Genomic DNA, 19,635 nt, shown 5'->3' with positions numbered 1-19,635 from the left:
ATCAACCAGCTGAGACCTGTTGCTTCAGTACAACATGGCTGTGGCACAGGGGGTAGAGTGGTCGTCCTCTAACCAGCAGGTCGTCGGCTCGATCCCAGTGTCTCCCATCATGCTGACGTGTTCTGGGACACTTCACTGTAGAAAGCGCTGCTCACAGACGTGTTGTGAATGTTTATAAAATACATGAACACAGAGCTTCCAGTTTCCCTATCATGCTCTGATGCTTTGTTCATGCATGTTTTTATTTCGTCCTGTATAAAAAAAGTTTTATTGAATTTTATATTCTGATGATGAACAAACAACTCGAACAGACTTAGAACAAACTTTTATTTTGTAGAAATATAAAAAAGTACAAATTTACTTTACACAAACAGAATCCCTTCAGAATAAAAGTCCCCTTGTGTTTAAACACGGACACATGGAAACCAACAGAAAACAGTTGAAAGAATTAAAGCTGAAATCATCCTGAAAGTTTATTCAACAAAACTTTGTATTCAAAGCTCCACAAGAACTTACTGTAAACAAAGTTCTTCAATCTCAATATTTAATCAGACATGTGATGATTTCACCTTTCACCTTTAATTTAAATCTTTGACTTGAATGATTTCTGATTCATACTGATTCGATTTTGTTTGGGAGTTCTACTGACGACTACATACTGATATATACTATGTACTGTAAATACTGTGTGTACTCTACTATACTGTACATACTATACCGCGTTTACTATATACTGTACTGTATATAAACTGTATGTACTATGTGCTGTATATACTAAGTACAGTATGTACTATATAAAACTGTTTATATATGTAGTAAGTAGAGTATGAAGTACACACTGATACAGTATTTACCACATATTGTCAGTGAGAACTGCAACAATCAATCAATTCAAAAATCCGGATTCTGTTCTTCGTTGTGTTTTTTTAGAGGAAACACTTGAACCCGATCATGAAAATACCAATTAGCTGTGTGCTTTTATATTGAAGTTTCAGTGTATTCGCCTGATTCTGATGACGTCACCAATAACAGACAACTTCCTGAATAAGGCACCGGAACAGCCAATCAGGTGGCAGTTCATAGAGGCAATTGAAAAGGCTGAAGACGAAAGAAAAGAACAAGAGGAAGAGAGAGAGGGCGGCACCAGGAAGTTGGTCCATTACACCTAGTGTAAAGCCCCCCCCTTGATGGAGTAGGCCCCGCCCACATCAACAGAGCCTTCAGTTGGTCAGTTTGACTTTTTCAATGTCGGAGATTAACGTCCTGGCCAAGTAGATCCCAACCATCTGAAAGAGACAGACAGGTGGACAGACAGGTGGTCAGACAGACAGGTGGTCAGACAGGTGGTCAGTCAGACAGACAGGTGGTCAGTCAGACAGGTGGTCAGTCAGACAGGTGGTCAGACAGACAGGTGGTCATTCAGACAGGTGGTCAGTCAGACAGGTGGTCAGACAGGTGGTCAGTCAGACAGACAGGTGGTCTCACAAAGAGACAGACAGGTGGTCAGACAGACAGGTGGTCAGACAGACAGGTGGTCTCACAAAGAGACAGACAGGTGGTCAGTCAGACAGGTGGTCAGTCAGACAGACAGGTGGTCAGACAGGTGGTCAGTCAGACAGACAGGTGAGTGTGTCAGTTTATTTCAAATACCTGTGTAGTTTTATACATAAATATATTATACACACACACACACACACACAATAAGGAAAAATGAAAACAAAAATCCGGTAACAATAGATTAATGTAGATTAGCTGCAGGTTAGTTATATATTAGTTATATATGAGTTGTGTACGAGTTGTATACGAACTGTGTACGAGTTATATACGAGTTGTATACGAGTTGTATACGAGTTGTATACGAGTTGTGTACGAGTTGTGTACGAGTTGTGTACGAGTTGTGTACGAGTTGTGTACGAGTTGTATACGAGTTGTGTACGAGTTGTATACGAGTTGTGTACGAGTTGTGTACGATTTGTATACGAGTTGTATACGAGTTGTGTACGAGTTGTGTACGAGTTGTGTACGAGTTGTGTACGAGTTGTATACGAGTTGTATACGAGTTGTGTACGAGTTGTATACGAGTTGTATACGAGTTGTGTACGAGTTGTATACGAGTTGTATACGAGTTGTGTACGAGTTGTGTATTAGCCGTGTGTGTTACCTGCAGCAGAGAGATCACGATGAAGACGATGGCCACCTTGTACAGGTTTCCAGGTAACCAGTCCTCCAGCGCTGTGATACAACCTTTAGTGAAGATGTGATCACTCCACTCACTCTGCACAGGAACACAACGTTACACCACACAACATGCTCTTCTGATGAGGTTGTCACATTTCCTGTTAGAACCTCACCTCTGGTCGGTCCCTCACGTCGTAACCACACTGAGTGTTCACCACCGAATCCTGAACAGACACACAACGTCAGGAGGAACCTTTATTTGTAAACGGCTGAAGGATGAAATGGATCCAACAGAGGGTTATAGGTTCATTTCATACTAATCTGATCGGGGATCTTTTTCCTTAATCCCTTGAGAACATTGTTATTGTGATTAAATAAATCAGACATACAAATAAATATGGTTTCAGAGGGGCTGCAACAAACCGGCACTTTATTATAGTTCTATTAGAACTACTCACTCTGACCTCTACTCTCAGTCTGCTAGTCAGAATATTTAGGGTTTAAAATGTTTCACTTGGAAATGAGCAGATCTGAGATGATGAGATAAAGTGAGGAGGAGTTCATTTGGGCCTAAGTGGAAGTATGCAACCAATGCGACCAGTTGTGTGTATTGATCAGTATTGATCAGAAATCCACTCACAGCAGGATCCGTGATGCAGCAGGAGAAAGGAACTCCACACTTCTCTCTGCTGCGATGGGTTCCGTTACAGCTGAAGTAAACGTTCCGTTCCCAGTCGTTGGGTTCCTGAGCTCCACAGCAGTGGTTCTGTTTCAAGAGCAAATTCATCAAGCAGATGAGACAAGAACCGAAAGCAGCAGAACCTTTGTTTTTGAGCTGAAATAGAATAAAACCGTCGACTTAGGCGAGTCACCATTTTCTGCAGCGAGTCGATCAGGTTCTGCAGGTCGATGTCGTCTCGGTACGCTTTGACGTTCGCCAGGAAGAACTCGTTGATCCAATCTCGGACCTGACTCTGAAAAACCACCGTCAGCACGGCCGCCGTCAGCTCCAGGAAGAAGATGAAGCCGATCATGCCTGAAAACTGACCACGACAGACGTAGAAGACGTTTAACAGACTGAAGTGTACTGACGTTTGTAGCGTACAGATGTGTATAACGTACAAACTTAAGTAGACAGATGTTTTCTCTTAGAGCTCCCACACAGCCAGCGAAGCCCAGGATGAAGGTGACTCCCCCGACCACCAGGACCAACCACACGGGGTCAAATCCATGAAGCTGGGTCACCTGGGTGAGATCCACAAGGACGCCCTGTGAACAGATGTTCAGAGATTAAGATGGAGACAGATGTTGATGTGGTTTCTACTGTTCTTCCTGACATTGTGTGTTTATTCACTTTCTCACTCCAGGCCCAGAAACCAACCGCGATGAATGCGACTCCAGCCAGCTGCAACACAAACACACCAGCAATTAGACATGAGCACACGTATGTGTCCAGATGTTCATATATGTGAGCAGACAACCTGCTGCTCTGGTTCTTTCCATGTACCTCGTCTCTGCTGAGTGTGTGTGTGTGTGTGTGTGTGTGTGTGTGTGTGTGTGTGTAAGTGTATGTGTAAGTGTATGTGTGTGTGTGTTTCTAGCTTTCTGTCAGCTACGCAGCTCCACACTCACTTCGACAAATACGTCAAATATAATGCGGTTTTATTTTAATAAACCTAAAATGAGAAAATCATTTGATATCAAACTGAGGAAACATCTGAGGCTCAGGATGTTTCATAACAGCTCACTTCCTCTTCAACCACACAGGAAGTCATGACATCACTTCCTCAAACCATAGCCAACCAGGGCGGTTACATCTACATATTAGTACATCTTTTAATTTTCCACATTCGTGTAACGTCACTGTGACCTTTGACCACTGACGTGTAATCACTTCATCTTTGAGTCCAAGTGAACATTTGTACCAACTGTGAAGAAATTCCCTTGAGAAGTTCTTGAGAGATCTCGTTCACGGGAATGGGACGGACTGACGAACTGAAAACATGACCCCCCCTCAACAAGAGCAGAACTACCAGAGAAACTTTATAGGAAATAAAGCACAAAGATCTCTACCATGCTAGCGCGGTCGAGATACTTTGTTTTAAGGTTGTTGTGAGAAAAGAGACCAAAATAAATTGAAACCATATCAAACTGAGATCATCATTATCGGAATTTTTAAATCTTATTAATGGAGAAAGTACATTGTGGGTCTCTCTTCCAGCTTGGGTGATTCACAAGGCATTCTGGGTCACCCTAGGTTCGAAGTGAGGGTTAGGGTTACCCCTCTGTCCAAAAGGCTACTGGGTCAGCCCGAAGAGGAGGGGCTACGGGCTGAAATGGGATTGGGCCTAAAGGCCAATGTATGCTTCTCCGAGTCCTTTACAGACAGACGGACGGACACTTTTTGATTTATAGTTCTCCGTTGATGAAAACAATTGGGCGCCAGAACAGTAGGTGGCGCAACGCAAGACGAGCTTAGAGAAGCCTACCTCATGAGTTCTCAGAAGAAGTCCACGTTCATTATTTACCTCCTCCCGGCTCCTCACACACAGTGTACGATGGCAACTCAATAAAATAAAGTGACACCCAGGGGGTCATATTGTTTGTTATCGTTTCTTAGCGCAGCGGTTCCCCGGTCTTGTTTCCGAACTGCGTTGCTAATTCAACAGCTTGAAGCTACACGGAGGTAGCTAGCTCCCCCCAGCTTCCACACACAGTCAGCAGGGGCTCCCGATACTAACTACTACCAAGTGTTTGCTTCTAACCTGACGGTGTTTGAGAAACAGTGTCATGATGGCCGTGGAATTAAAGTCGTGAGAGCATGTTTTTGCACAGTTACCACATCAGTTAGCATGGTGGCTAGCCCGCTAAGCCCCGGACAACTCCACTGGCTTAACACACTTGTCACATTAATCGTAGAGTCGTAGTTGTGTTTGGGTTTATTGTGATTTAGGAAATGAAACAGGAAGTTTGAGGTCCGGAAATGATGTCGTTCCGAAATGCTGTCGTTAGCGGACCAATCACAGCCAACGGCTCTCCGTAGGCTCTCCGCCATGCCGACGTGTAGTTAGAAAAATCAGAGCTGCACGAAGAATTCTCCGAGGAGCCCGGAGAGGAGGTTCCACGGCAAAGAAGGCGGTCCTATCGGTCCGTGTCCGTCAAAACGGAGAAGCATACATCGGCCTTAACACATGATACCATGGTTCAGAGGAAGTGATTGGTCAGTGGGCGGAGCTTTTACAGTGAGTGATCTGGAGCTGGTCAGCTGTTCATTCAAACAGCCCAGCAGGTAAACATGTAAACAGCAGGTTGTCATGTGATCAGTGTGACATGTGATGATTGTAACATATGATCATGTGAACGTGGACTCACCCAGAAGATGATGTTGTAGCTGAACATGAGATATTTGTAGCAGCAGCTCACCTCAGTGTTTTCATATCGATAATAATACATCTGTCAATCACAACATGCTCTCGTTAAATATGAAGTGGTACATATATCATAGACAGAGATTTACAGAGATATATTACACATATCCATTTATATACACATTCAAATATTTACAGATATATTTCACAGATATTTACTTACATGTTCTAAATACATTTACATATATGTTCTGCATGTATGTTTGTCATATATACAATCTCCTTGTGTCCTGGAGAGGATCCTCACATGGGACGGAGCTTCACTGATCACTAAGTTTCTGTTTGACTCGTGTTGAGTTAAGAACAGGAAGTTGATCCTTCTTAACATCTGTGAGACACATATCATGTGATTGATTGGTATTGGATCCACGTATATATTTACATATGTTCCTCATCTAGATTCACATGCATGTTCTAAATGTATGTTCTACATTAGTGCTGTAACGATTCTCAAACTAAGACTGAAATCATAGTCCGATCGTGGGTTTGTATTATGATTCCAGAAGACAGCCCCCCCGCTGCAGCCTGTTGAGCTCGACAGGAAGCAGCTGGGTCTTCACAGGGTTAGGGTTAGCCTCGAGTCCGGGGCCTTGTTTATTCAACAGAGCGTAAGATTCATACTAAAAGTCCACGTGACAACATGAACCTCATGCCCCGCCCTCTACATTTTAAATGTCCCTGAAAAATCATTTACACTCACTGTACGAAAACTACAGTGGATCAATAACCTGCTTCAGTTCACCTCCTCACGTCTGCAGGTGTTCGTTCACACAAGTCAACAAGAGGTGCTTCTATATGTCTGTCTGTCTGTCTGTATCTCTGTCTGTCTGTCTCCCTCTGTCTATCTGTCTCTCTCTCCCTGTCTCTCTATCTGTCTGTCTGTCTGTCTGTCCCTGTCTCTATCTGTCTGTCTGTCTGTCTCTCTCTATCTGTCTGTCTGTCTGTATCTCTATCTGTCTGTCTGTCTGTCTGTCTCTCTGTCTGTCTGTCTGTCTGTCTGTCTGTCTGTCTGTCTCTCCCTGTCTCTATCTGTCTGTCTGTCTGTCTGTCTCTCTATCTGTCTGTCTGTCTGTATGTATCTCTGTCTGTCTGTCTGTCTGTCTGTCTCTCTATCTGTCTGTCTGTCTGTCTGTCTCCCTCTGTCTATCTGTCTCTCTCTCCCTGTCTGTCTGTCTCTCTATCTGTCTGTCTGTATCTCTGTCTGTCTCTCTCTCTCTCTGTCTGTCTGTCTTTCTATCTGTCTGTCTGTCTGTCCATCCTCTGTCTGTCTGTCTCTCTCTCTCTGTCTCTCTCTGTCTATCTGTCTCTCTCTGTCTATCTGTCTCTCTCTCCCTATCTCTGTCTGTCTGTCTCTCTCTCCCCATTTGTCTCTCTCTCTGTCTCCCTCTGTCTGTCTCTCTCTTTCTATCTCTCCCCGTCTCTCTCTCTCCATCCTCTCTCTCTCTCTCTCATACATATGTTGTACTTCCTCTAACAGAAACACCGACACACTGTTAGCAGTTAGCTCCTGTAGGCTAACTCGTTAGCATAGCGGAAGCTAATCATTGGATGAAACAGAAACGTGAAGGTTTGTTTAAACCTGGACACGCGTGTCTCCTCAGGTCAGAGGTCAGAGGTCAGGGGGCAACGCGTCCTAGCTGTAGTTACGTTATTAAACTTCACCGAGACACCGAGGAGCCTCAGTGTGTTGGAGGCTAACAGTACAAGCTAATGCTAACACACAGAGTGACGCGAGAAACAGGAGCAGCTGAGTGGACACGTGACCAGGTGTGAACGCGTGTGACCAGGTGGCAGACACCAGGTGTGAACACGTGAGTCTTACCTCTGCTCGCGTTGATCTTCTGTTTCTGAGGGAATCAAACCAACACACTCCGGATGAAGCTTCTTCTTCTGCCCTCTACACAGCTGTACACACACACACACACATATACACACACGAATACAAGTGATGCCGCCGCCGTCTGGACAGATGAAGAACTGCAGAACTCTACAAATTTAATTTAAATTTTATTAAATTAAACTAATATCTAATACATTTTGATCTGTAATTTTCTTTAATACATATTATATAACTCGGTGTTTGGTTGTAATGTTATGTTTTATATTCCAACAATACAATTAAATCATATTATATTATACTATATTATGTTATATTATATTTTATTAAATTATATTATATCATATCATATCATATTATATTATATTTTATTAAATGATATCATATCATATCATATCATATATATTTGTTTATATTAAATGATATCATATTTGGTTATATATGTTATATTATATTAAATAATATTTTATTATATGTTATATTATAGTAAAGTTGTGTGTTTGTAATGTTGTGTTCTCTTGTCCTGTATTGATACTTCAGAATTATTCTCTGACATTAGTGAGTCGTCCTCAAACTCCTCTCAATATTCATCACTTATAGTTTGTGTTCAGAGCTTTTTTATTTTTTATAAACTATGTTCATCCGACCTGGTTTATCTGTGCTGAAGGTTTTGCAGTCAATGTTTTTCATCAAATCAAATAGAATTCAGTCAAAAGTCCATGTTGACCCACAGAGATAAGACAAACACCCCTCGGCATTCTGGGACGTCTCCCTCACAGCTTTATTTCACATTATGTTCCATGAGGTGCAGTTTCCCGGGCTGTGATTGGTCAGGCGTTGCAGCGGCTGGTGTAGCAGCAGGTCCATCCGCTTCTCGAGCAGTTCTCCAGCCGAGTGCAGCCTTTCTCACCGTTATCTGCAAACAGGAAATTCATCATTGAGGTTCGGAGTTCTCCCCGGTAACGTTTTGAATCCGTGTGATGTTCTCACAAAGATTCAGATTTGTAGAATCATTTAATGTCTATAAGTTCAAAACCACTTTCAACTTTTAATCTTTCCTTGTTTAAGGTCAAAGTTCACAAGGAATTATACTGCAAATATTATTTAATTCAAATTCATCTTTCTATTTATATAAATGTATAAAGTTTCCTGTTCACAGTGTGACTGATGGTATCGATGTTTCTGAACTTGATGTAAAGGACTCACCTCTGGTGTAACAGGCCTGTTTGACTGCACTGGAGCAGTCGAGCAGCAAGTTGTTCACCATCAGAAAGTCCTCACCATAACACTGGATGGAAAACTGTTGAGCTGCAACACAAACACAAACACAAACGGGTCGCACACAGCTGAGACACATGTTGTGGAGCCTTCAGGAGACAGAGCAGCTACCTGAGAGCAGCGGCAGCAGCAGCAGCAGCAGCAGCTGAATCTTCATGGTTCTGGTTTTCTGTTCGTGTGACTGAAGCTGAACTGACGAGTGGAACGACTCTGGACTTTTATCTGAAGCAAAACACACAAACACAAAGGTTCACTGAAGCGTCACAAACTGCTGTTGTTTGACTAAACTTTGATCATTCCTGGATTTGACTCATGTGTCCATATTGGATGAGAAGGTGATTCTGCTGAGTCATGACCAGGGTCGCTGAGTTTTACGTAACATGAGTATTCATTGACCGGGTCGCAAGGGACCTTCTATACGGAGTCTATGTCTACATTAAAAAGATACAAGCATGTGTTTTTATTACATTAACGAATACATATATATCTTGGATCTAGCCTAACCCTAGTTATTAGTGCAGATTTGAACCAACAGAGCGTCCACGTATCAGGGGGCTCTTAGAGAAAGAGGCGGAGCCTGGACCAATAACCCTTTTGGTTTGCAGTAATCTTCTTTGTAAAGTGTTTCAGTGAAGTTCCTGAAGATGAATCAGGGGCAGGAACATGCAGGTGATGATCAGGTTTGGTCCAAACAACTGCAGCAGGAAACATCATGACTCAGAGACGTTTCTTTCTGAATGAGATGCAGCATCATGGGGTTCCAGCTTGGTGTTCTACCTTCAGTTCCTTCAGCTCTTTGTTCCAATGAAGCCCATCAGCTTCCCTGAGGCTGCTTCTTCTTCTCAGGAACATCTCTGTGGTGCACCCGTCGTCCTCCTGGTTCCCTCGTGGTGTTGTTAAAGACGTTTTTTATTCAAGGTATGGTCGTGAAATGTATAACTACAAAGAAGTCAGTGATAAATAAAGATCCTCGGATGATAAATCTAACGTCCCTGTTCGTGTTGTTTATTAAACAAACACTAATAAATATGTTAAAGTACAGATGACAGCAGATGGAAGATCGATGCCTCTGATTGGTTCCTTCCTCTCAGAAGATAAGATACATTTATTGGTGCACATGCAAATGGGGGAAACTTGTTCTCTGCTTTTGTCCCATCTGGTGAACACAGGAGGACACACAGAGCAGTGGGCAGCCATGCACAGCGCCCGGGGAGCAGGTGTTGGGGGAGTAAGGTGCCTTGCTCAGGGGCACTTAGACAGTGGGGAACAGATCCAGGTGTTTTCCATCCAGGTATGTTTTTGTGTTGTTACTCCGTGGAATCGAACCAGAGACCACCGTTGGATCTCTGCCACTAGTCCACCGTCTCTCCCAGGCCAGGACTGAAGAGTCATGTGATCAGCTAATACATGGCTGATATGCAGAGCATGCTGGGAAATTATGGGGCCAAATGTTTTGATCATTTGAAGAAATGGAAATTGAAAATGTTCAAATGTGTTAATTGTTAATTGTGTTAAGTTAAAATGATTGATTGATAATTGCTTTATCCAATTCAGATCTATGTTCCTTCTGTCATGGCGTGATATTAATTTCAGATGAAAACGGTGAGCTCTTCAACAGAAGTTCAGCAGGAAGTCACTGTGCTGACAGGAAGTGATGTCACACTTGTGTAGAAGAGGCTGATTGGTAGGTGTGTGTCTGATGTGTGTGGTTTGTCACAGGAAACACACAAACTTGTTGCACAAAGACAGTGAAGATGGGAGAGAAGCTGCTGCTGCTGCTGCTGGCCGCTCTGGGTAAGATCACTTCCTGTTTCTCTCAGGACTTTATTCTGATTCTGACTCTAAAACATAATATTTAATGATTCTGCACCAGAACGGTCAGCTGGAAGGTTCAGCAGCAGGAAGTGATGTCACAAAGTGATCAGAAAACACTTCAACACAAACTCTGAGTGAAGAATCAAAAACTCAAATCTCGTTAAGTGACGTTGAAGAAAAACCAGTGGACAGCAGGATGTGACGTCATAACAATAATGATCATTATGATGATGATAGTAAATAACCTGAGCTCAGAATTTCACCACGTGTGAAGTTAAACTGCTGAATCAACTTTCTTCTTCTTGAAAGCAGCAGCTGGATGAAGTGAGTCTGATGTGTGAGTGAGAACAAGAGGAAGTTTCCTCCTTCTCTCCCTGAGCGTCTGTTACTCTGCTGAGTGGGTTCCATCTCCTGAGAGAACAACTGACTGAGAGTCACAGACACATCTGAAGAGTGAAGCTGAACTCAGATCAGTTCATAACACTGAAGTTATTAACAACCAGAGTTTATCTCCAGTATTCAGCAGGAAACTGTGAAACATGAAGAACTCTGAACAGAGTTTGGTGGATTTGTTACAGCTGCAGCTCTTCAGGTTCAGGAAGCAGAGGATCATGGGTAATATGCAGCGTTCAGAGCTCAACACATTGACTCTGTGTGGCCGCAGGGGGCGCTGTTGCTCGGTAACTGTTTTATAGTTCTGCTTTAACATCCGGTGATCAGGATGACATCACTGATGGTGTCACTTCCTACTTGTATAAAAGCAGCTCTGTAATATATATGATTATATTACAGTTATGCAGATGATACCCAACTGTCCTCACTGCTAATGACGATAATATATTTTTATTTTTTAAACTTTTTTTATTGATTTTCAAATTTAGAAACAATTACAGTAATTCATCCAATACGTGTTATTGTTGCCAGTTAACAACAAACAGATGAACAAACAACCCCCCCCCCCCCCCCCCCCCCCTTCAGCGTTAGAATCCTGCACTGAGGGAAGCTGTGGTGCAAAGAGATGAACAGTGTAAGATCTCCCCCCCACATCACGGGAAGCATCTTCGGTCTCCCAAGCTCTTGTGAGGACATTGGGAGCCTGAACAGAGGCTGTGTGTGTTTGAATCAATAGTAAAGATCGCCCCCTTCAGGCCCGGGAGAGCTTCCATAAGAGGAGAAGAGCTGAAACAATAGGACTGGCAGAAATCTGGAAATTAACTGCGGATAAAATTGTGAAATTGGAGGTACTTGAAAAAAATTCTAGTGAGTGAAAATGTGTCAACTACTTGTTGAAAAGATTCAAAAACAGCCTCCACATATGGTCCAGATAGAAAAGGCCCTGTCCAGTGAAGATGGGTCGAGATCTGATTTGCCTCTAACGGCGTCTGTAAGACCAATGGCGTCTAAATTGAAACCAATTTATTATTAATACAGAAGAAGCATTTTTAGTGTAACTAGAGATCAAGTGAGGAAGAGGTGAGTGCAACAAGGCTTCACTGATCCTGGATGAGCGCACTCCATAACCAGCCATGATGGGGGGGGCCTCAATATCCTCGTATCGAAGCCAAAACATCACCGACACCTGGTGGTCAGGTCTGTCTCCGACCCAGATGAACTGATCAGAGGTCAACGCTCACAGTGGCCTCATATTATTGTTGGAGGAGGGGTGCAACTCATAAACATCAGCAGCGGATGATGTCATCATCAGTCTGCTGACATCGTCCTGACGACAGTGACGGAAATTAATTTGAACAAACTGATTTTTTTTGCTTCAGAGATGAGTGTGATCTGCAGCCTCCATCGTGGCCTCCATCGTGGCCTCCATCATGACCTCCATCCTGGCCTCCATCCTGGCCTCATTCGCGGCCTCCATCGTGGCCTCCATCCTGGCCTCCATCCTGGCCTCCATCCTGGCCTCCATCGTGGCCTCCATCCTGGCCTCCATCCTGGCCTCCATCGCGGCCTCCATCCTGGCCTCCATCACGGCCTCCATCCTGGCCTCCATCGTGGCCTCCATCCTGGCCTCCATCCTGGCCTCCATCCTGGCCTCCATCGTGGCCTCCATCCTGGCCTCCATCGTGGCCTCCATCCTGGCCTCCATCGCGGCCTCCATCCTGGCCTCCATCCTGGCCTCCATCCTGGCCTCCATCATGGCCGCTCCATGCCCGGCTCTCTGTCCAACATCAGCAGGGACGACCGCAGCCTCCAGCAGGTCGTGCTCGCCGCCACCTACTCCTTCAACAACCAATCAAATGATGCGTTCCTCTTCAAGCCGTCTGCCATCCACCGAGCGCAGCGACAGGTACGACCACAGGAAGTGACACGACGTCAGGATGTTTGACGGATGTAGAATATCTGACAGATTTTAATCTTTAATTAATTTGTGTTTTTATCTTCAATCATGAAAAGGTCGTTGAGTTCGAGCTTTAAAAGGAATTTAACTTCATTATTATGATAAAATCAAAGACAAACTTTACATGACTTTAGTATTTTTGTTAACATTTTTAAAAAGTTCTGTGTAAATAAAGTTTATCATCATGAGGCGTGTCAGATCCTTGTGCTCAGGCTCCAGATGTTCCACGGTGACAGATGTGTTTGACGTTTCAGATCGTTAAAGGAATTCGTTACATCGTAGATTTGGACATTTCCAGAACTGTTTGTTGTAAACGAGACGGCGGCGACTTGTCGCAGTGTCGCTTCCAACCCGAAGGTCGACTACACCAGGTCAGCAGTACTTTTACTCTGAAGTACTCCATTCCATTACTGTATCACGTGACTGAGTCCAGGTGATCAGTAACATGTGAAACTGTGTTTCAGGTGTTTCAGTGTCACTCCGTCATTTGGGTGATTCCCTGGAGACACGAGACAAACATTCAGATTTTCTACTGTAAATCCAGAAGCTTCCGGATCCGATGAACCACGTGGTCACATGGTCTCACCTGTCCGTCATCGAGTCAACACTTTGCAAGCAATAAAAGCTGTCTAATAATAATCTGCTTATTTCATTTACATAGGAATGATGATCTCATTGAGGTGAAAGATCATCTAACTTAATAATTCACATTTAGTTTTCACATTTTTCAATCAAAATCTGAATTACACATCAATCTTCAGTCAAGTTTCAAATAAACCTGAAAACATCAGTGGAAAGTCTCGACCATCTTACGGGGGGGTATGCTGCAGATGGGGGGGGGGGGGGGATAGTTTTAATCTTTGTCCCGTTGTTACTGGTTTTATTCTGGAAGATTGATGTGCACTTCCTGTTATAAGCAGGTTGGTGGTTGGGACTCTTGTTTTGAAAGGGGTTCTAATGGAACCGTTTTAAGCAACACTATACGTCACTATCTCGAAAAAACAGGAACAAAAAAAGATGAAAAACAGGATTTTTATATATATTTTTTTTTTTTTCGGAATTTGCTAGTATCTCCTTTTAAATAATTTCTAAATGAAATTGTTATAAATATTCTACAATTTGTTTGTAAAAATCTAAAAATGTAAATTGAATCTACACTGAATAAATAACCAGGATTATTCTGTTTTTGTAGAAACACATTTATTGATGACAGCTCTGATCGATCAGATCTGATAAACAAACTGAAATAAACACAAATGTTGAGTCTGATTCGTCATCGACCTCCGTCCTGCGTCATCGTGACATCATTGGTCCGGTCCATGCTTCGTCCTGATGTCAGACGCGTGTTCGACTCTCAAAGCTGCGCTGGCGGAGTCGTGTTCTACACCTTGCTCAGGTCGAGCTTGGCGATGTACGGGGAGCGGAAGGAGCCGAGGTACAGACTCCCGTCGTGCTCGTGGACCTCGCTCACGTACGCCGCCACCAGGCCGTTGGGATCGTGGAAGCTGCGTGTGCAGATCCCGCCTTCGTGAAGCTCCGCCACCAAACTGTAGCGAGGGACGAACTTGGTCAGGACGTCCTGACTGAAGAGCTGGAGACGAGAGGACGAGCACGAGGGGCGAGGGAAGAGAGAGACAAAGGCGTCAGCTGTGTGTTGACTCTGAGCTGCCCTCTAGTGGACGTTCTGTTTAACATCCAGGTCATTGTACAGGACACATCATTCAAATACAGGAAGTGACATCATTTAAAATACATTTCGTAAGTTTTCAAACATATTCATACGGGCAACATTTAGCAGGCTAACGACAACAGGTTAGCCTGTCGTCGTCCCGATAGTAAGACCTGGACCTGGACCTTGATCTTGATCCATATCTAGTCCTGAACCTGGATTAAGATCTGAACATGGACCTGGACCTGGATCTGGATCTGGACCTGGATCTGCTCTGACATCCAAGACCTGGACCTTAATCTAGATCTGGATCTAGATCTGGACCTGGTCTGTGTCTTGTTGTCTTCACCTTGAAGATGAGTTTCTTGACCCAGGGTCTCTGGGACAGGAAGTCCAGCATCGAGAAGCCGGGGTTCGGACGCACCGCTGCCATGGCAACCCAGTAACCTCCGCTGGAGCTGGGACGGATGTTGTCAGGGAAACCGGGCAGGTTGTCCATGAAGGTGTCCATCCCCCCCTTGTTGAGCCCGGCCACGTGCACTCTGCTCCAGAGACACATGCACACAACTGGTCACCTGAGAGAATATGACTGAGATTTATAATAATATTAATAATAAATTCTGTACTACTTCCTTTTTATTATGTAAACTCTATTTGACTCGGACACGTTTGAACACACACAGGTGAAAGTCCAGGAAGTGGACACTGTGTTCACCTCAGTAACAAACTGGTCCACACAGGTCCTGGACCTGAGGGTCCAGGGGACACTCAGGTCCTGGGAGTCTGCAGGACACTACTGAGGACTTTCTCTGAGCCTCTGGTGGCTGCCGCTGGGTTCTCTGCCCCAGGCTCTGGGGCTGTGACGCACTGAGAGAGACACTATTTGCACAATTTCTTTCTTATGCACATTTCAGATCTATTTTTAAAAGGAAGAAACTATTTGCACACTTGATTTTGTCGTAGAATCGTCTCACTCTTGTGTACAAACGATTATTTTTACTTACCACGTACAATTCATCCTCTGTGGACAAATTATTCATACTTTATTTAATTACATTTTCATTTAAACTTTTAAATTCTTTATTTTTTTTCTATTGTCCTCTCTATATGTCTTTATTCTGTTGTCTCACTCTGACCTGCTGTAGCCAGTGAGTGTCCCCGGTGTGGAGAAATAAAGTTCTGTCTGTTAAACCTCTGCTCCAGGAGGTCGGAGCTCCGCCCACGTGACCAACCTGCGAATCCGAGCCATGGTGGTTTCAGCCACTAACACCGACTCCTCATCCGGCAGCAGCTGGATTCCATTTGGAAACCTCAGGTTGTCCATCAGCACCGTCACTTCTCCGCTTTCTGTGTCCAGCTCCAACACACTGCAACACAACAGGAACTGACTTTTAATGTGAAACACTAAACTTTACCTTAACTAAACAAAAAACTAAACCAAGGTAAACTAACCTAAACCAAACTAATTAAACTAAACTTACCAAAACCAAACTAAAGCTAACTAGATTCAACTAGCATCCACCAAACTAAACAAAAACAAACATAACCAAACAAATAAACATAAACTAAATCCAACTAAGCTAACCTAAACCAAACGAACATTCAACTGAACAACAGCTGCAGACTTTAATTTGAAAACCTGCAGGAAGTGAAAATACACAATTACGTTTTGCTGAAGAAGTGTGAACTCTACATTTTGATATTATGTTAACGACCTAAAAACAAAAGGCCTCCGGCCACAAGGTGTCGCCAGCGCGTAGACATAATAAATGTGCTGTGTGTCAACAACAATTGTCAGGTGTGTGTTTCCCGTTGTGTGCATCGTACCGTCCGTCTGCGGTGGCCTCCATGATGAGGTGCAGGTAATCTCTGCGCTGCCACCTGCTGCTGGAGTCAGTGAAGTACATCTTCTTCCCGTCCTGCGTCACCGCCACGTCATTAATGAACGACAGCTTCCTGCCGGCGACGATCTGCCCCCCCGACACCAACGTGGTCGTCTCACCTGAGACGAGACAAAGCTGAGAGGGCGGAGCTCCTACTGGGGACACGCCCCTTCACCTGCTAACCGTGCTCACCTGTGGTGGGGTTCACCTCAAACAGACCCAGGTAGGCGTCGGCTACGATCAGCGTCCCGTTGGGTCCGACCCGGATCCCCAGAGGTCGCCCGCAGCTCGACTCCTCCTCCGGGGAACCTGCAGCAAGAACCACAGCGTCAGGACAACCTTTCATCTACAGACACGTTAATACATTTACTTCAAAAAAACTTAATTAAAATGATCAAAGTTCAAATCTACTTAAACTGATAAAATACAATACTCCTTAAATTAAAACTAAAACTTGCAAAGGAACTCAATCAAACTTTATTTACAGCTTTTTCAATATGAACATTACATTTAAATAAACTCAACTTTAAACTAAACCTGGTCAAACCTTTATTTAACCGTTTTATGAATATTTCTCTCACCACAGGGAAGTTTCCCGAGTCTCGTCACTGTGTGGATTCTTCGACCAATCAGCTTCACAATTTTCCCGTCAGCTGTTCCCGAAAACAAAACATCTGCAGAGACAAACGTCCGTCAGATAAACTCGACTAATCTTAACATTGAACTAAAGTCAGTTTCAGCTTTCAGTCTTTTCTCATGAACTTCATCTCTGATAAGAAAACTTTCTGATGTCGTTATCAGCTCATTCAGCGATAATTATTATTTTCCTTATCATTGATCTTTCCAGTCACTTATTAACGATTCTCTAAATTATTTTTATTAACAAACAAACAAGAAAAAACAGAAAACTCATTAACAAAAGAAAAGTCAGAGGTCCGAGGATGGAGCCCTGAGGAACTCCTGATCCAGATTCAGAACGTGAAACACAATCAAACTAAGTGACCTCCAATGTTGGCGATGGACTCGGGTCCGAGGATCTGGTCCTCGAAGAGTCTCTGAGCCTCCCGGAGCTTCAGGTTCGGTTCCCAGCAGCCCTTCATCTGCGGAGGCTCCTTCAGCCTGCAGCACACATTACAACCAGCAGGGGGCAGAGCAACCACATATTTATTAAACTAAAAGCTTTGTTTTTAAAATGTTTTTATTATTATATGTATATTTTAACTATGAATTCTGTCACATTTTGCATTTTACTAAAGTACTTATTTTTCACATTGCAAACTTTTTTTCTAAAATATATATCAATACTACAACTTTACTCTTTAAACTGTACGACTTATTTTCCTTAAAATGTAAATAATTGTTGACCTTTATATTAAAACTACTTTATAAAATATTCTTTCTAAATATTAGGATTTCATAAAATATACTGCTAAATATGAAGGGAACATTTAATCATCACAGAATAACAGCAAGTCAGTAAAACGTCAGAGATCAAAGTGTCCATCAGAAGAACCAGTGGTTGTGAACCAGTGGTTGTGAACCAGTGGTTGTGAACCAGTTCCTGCTCTGCTTCAGTTTCCTAACCCTAACAGGTGAAATGGAGGCAGAAGCAGGACGAGCCCCAAACAGGACATGTTCTTAACGTGGTGTCCACAGACAGCTGCTCTCTGCGCCTCCTCCCTGACTCCTTCTACTTCTGAGTTCTGCTCCTCCTCACTGCTGGTAGCATGAGGAGCTACCTGCTGCTCCTCCTCCCTGACTCCTTCTACTTCTGGGTTCTGCTCCTCCTCACTGCTGGTAGCATGAGGAGCTACCTGCTGCTCCTCCTCCCTGACTCCTTCTACTTCTGGGTTCTGCTCCTCCTCACTGCTGGTAGCATGAGGAGCTACCTGCTGCTCCTCCTCCCTGACTCCTTCTACTTCTGGGTTCTGCTCCTCCTCACTGCTGGTAGCATGAGGAGCTACCTGCTGCTCCTCCTCCCTGACTCCTTCTACTTCTGAGTTCTGCTCCTCCTCACTGCTGGTAGCATGAGGAGCTACCTGCTGCTCCATCAGGCTGCACAGGTAGTCCAGCTCCTCCAGGAGGACACATGGTACACAGGTGTTCTGTATCTATATGGTCTGGATCTATATGGTGTGTATCTATATGGTCTGTATCTAAATGGTCTGGATCTATGTGGTGTGTATCTACGTGGTCTGGATCTACGTGGTCTGGATCTATGTGGTCTGGATCTATATGGTCTGGATCTAAGTGGTCTGGATCTATGTGGTCTGTATCTAAGTGGTCTGGATCTATATGGTCTGGATCTATGTGGTCTGGATCTATGAAGGTGTTTTCTAGACAGTGAATCTCTAGCAGCTCTTTTTCGGGGCCACTCTGGTTCAGTATCTCGACACTTTGGGGATCAAACCGCCGACCTTCTGGTCAGAGGACTACCGTGGTCGAGGTTGGCCCAGAACATGTTATGTACATGTATGTAGTTTAGCGTGTGACTCACGTGAAGACATCGGGTTGGATGGGAGACTCCAAGATGAGGACGAAGACGAGCAGAGGAAGAAGCAGGAATCCACCGAGAGCGAGGAGCGTCACCTGAAACACCTTTCCACTGTAGGTGCTGGAACAGGAAGTGACAAACAGGAAGTGGCTGATTGAACATTTCCCCTCATTCATCAGTCACTGATCGATATCGAATCAATATTTCTTCTTCTTTCTTCAGATTATTGGCAGGTAGCAACCATCAAGGTGCATTACTGGACCTACTGTGTCCTCTTCTTAGGTGGTTGGTCTTCCTACCTGAGAACATGAAGACCTGAGGTCATGAGAACATGAGGACATGAGGACCTGAGGTCACGAGTATATGAGGACATGAGGACCTGAGGACATGAAGACCTGAGGTCATGAGGACATGAGGACCTGAGGACATGAAGACCTGAGGACATGAGGACCTGAGGTCATGAGTATATGAGGACATGAAGACCTGAGGTCATGAGGACATGAGGACCTGAGGACATGAAGACCTGAGGACATGAAGACCTGAGGACATGAAGACCTGAGGTCATGAGTATATGAGGACATGAGGACCTGAGGACATGAAGACCTGAGGACATGAAGACCTGAGGACATGAGGACCTGAGGTCATGAGTATATGAGGACATGAGTATATGAGGACATGAAGACCTGAGGACATGAGGACCTGA

At 44.0% G+C, this 19,635-nt stretch overlaps 4 protein-coding genes across 12 annotated transcripts in view; 1 reads left to right on the top strand and 3 right to left on the bottom strand.

Moving 5' to 3' along the window:
• Nucleotides 1–310: 310 nt before the first annotated feature.
• Nucleotides 311–7,586, bottom strand: tspan14 (tetraspanin 14). The gene is made up of 9 exons (XM_053435728.1): nt 7,429–7,586; nt 5,551–5,631; nt 3,533–3,583; nt 3,301–3,447; nt 3,051–3,221; nt 2,819–2,944; nt 2,352–2,402; nt 2,162–2,275; nt 311–1,286 (listed from the first exon to the last, which is right to left on the bottom strand). Exons 2-9 carry the CDS (start codon nt 5,629–5,631, stop codon nt 1,221–1,223), a joined length of 807 nt encoding a protein of 268 aa, XP_053291703.1. The 5' UTR covers nt 7,429–7,586; the 3' UTR covers nt 311–1,220.
• Nucleotides 7,587–7,944: 358 nt separating this feature from the next.
• Nucleotides 7,945–14,071, top strand: LOC128453082 (streptococcal hemagglutinin). Of its 9 annotated transcripts, none has more exons than XM_053435734.1 (6): nt 7,948–8,385; nt 9,568–9,639; nt 9,891–10,515; nt 12,309–12,835; nt 13,141–13,257; nt 13,351–14,071. In XM_053435734.1, the coding sequence occupies exons 3-6, from the start codon at nt 10,476–10,478 to the stop codon at nt 13,447–13,449; spliced, it is 783 nt and encodes a 260-aa protein (XP_053291709.1). In that variant the 5' UTR covers nt 7,948–8,385; nt 9,568–9,639; nt 9,891–10,475; the 3' UTR covers nt 13,450–14,071. The 9 variants fall into 9 exon arrangements, with proteins under 9 accessions (XP_053291711.1, XP_053291709.1, XP_053291708.1 ...); XM_053435733.1 differs by having other exon boundaries at nt 7,948–8,402; XM_053435730.1 differs by having other exon boundaries at nt 7,950–9,639; nt 9,891–10,012; nt 10,315–10,515.
• wu:fj16a03 (uncharacterized protein LOC335475 homolog) lies at nt 8,197–8,997 on the bottom strand. The gene is made up of 3 exons (XM_053435739.1): nt 8,833–8,997; nt 8,650–8,751; nt 8,197–8,359 (listed from the first exon to the last, which is right to left on the bottom strand). Exons 1-3 carry the CDS (start codon nt 8,876–8,878, stop codon nt 8,274–8,276), a joined length of 234 nt encoding a protein of 77 aa, XP_053291714.1. The 5' UTR covers nt 8,879–8,997; the 3' UTR covers nt 8,197–8,273.
• Nucleotides 14,068–19,635, bottom strand: part of apmap (adipocyte plasma membrane associated protein) — a 6,692-nt gene continuing 1,124 nt past the window's right edge. Inside the window, exons 3-10 of the mRNA XM_053435727.1 lie at nt 18,936–19,052; nt 17,442–17,557; nt 17,020–17,112; nt 16,631–16,747; nt 16,383–16,557; nt 15,788–15,922; nt 14,905–15,097; nt 14,068–14,477 (exon numbers count right to left, since the gene is read on the bottom strand). Coding sequence (XP_053291702.1) covers nt 14,268–14,477; nt 14,905–15,097; nt 15,788–15,922; nt 16,383–16,557; nt 16,631–16,747; nt 17,020–17,112; nt 17,442–17,557; nt 18,936–19,052 — 1,156 coding nt within the window. The 3' untranslated portion in view covers nt 14,068–14,267. The remainder of the gene's footprint in view (nt 14,478–14,904; nt 15,098–15,787; nt 15,923–16,382; nt 16,558–16,630; nt 16,748–17,019; nt 17,113–17,441; nt 17,558–18,935; nt 19,053–19,635) is intronic.

This window comes from Pleuronectes platessa, chromosome 12, assembly GCF_947347685.1.
Source record: "Pleuronectes platessa chromosome 12, fPlePla1.1, whole genome shotgun sequence".
Taxonomy (NCBI): domain Eukaryota; kingdom Metazoa; phylum Chordata; class Actinopteri; order Pleuronectiformes; family Pleuronectidae; genus Pleuronectes; species Pleuronectes platessa.
The sequence above is the reverse complement of the archived record's forward strand: the minus strand, read 5'-3'. Positions and strand labels throughout refer to the sequence as shown.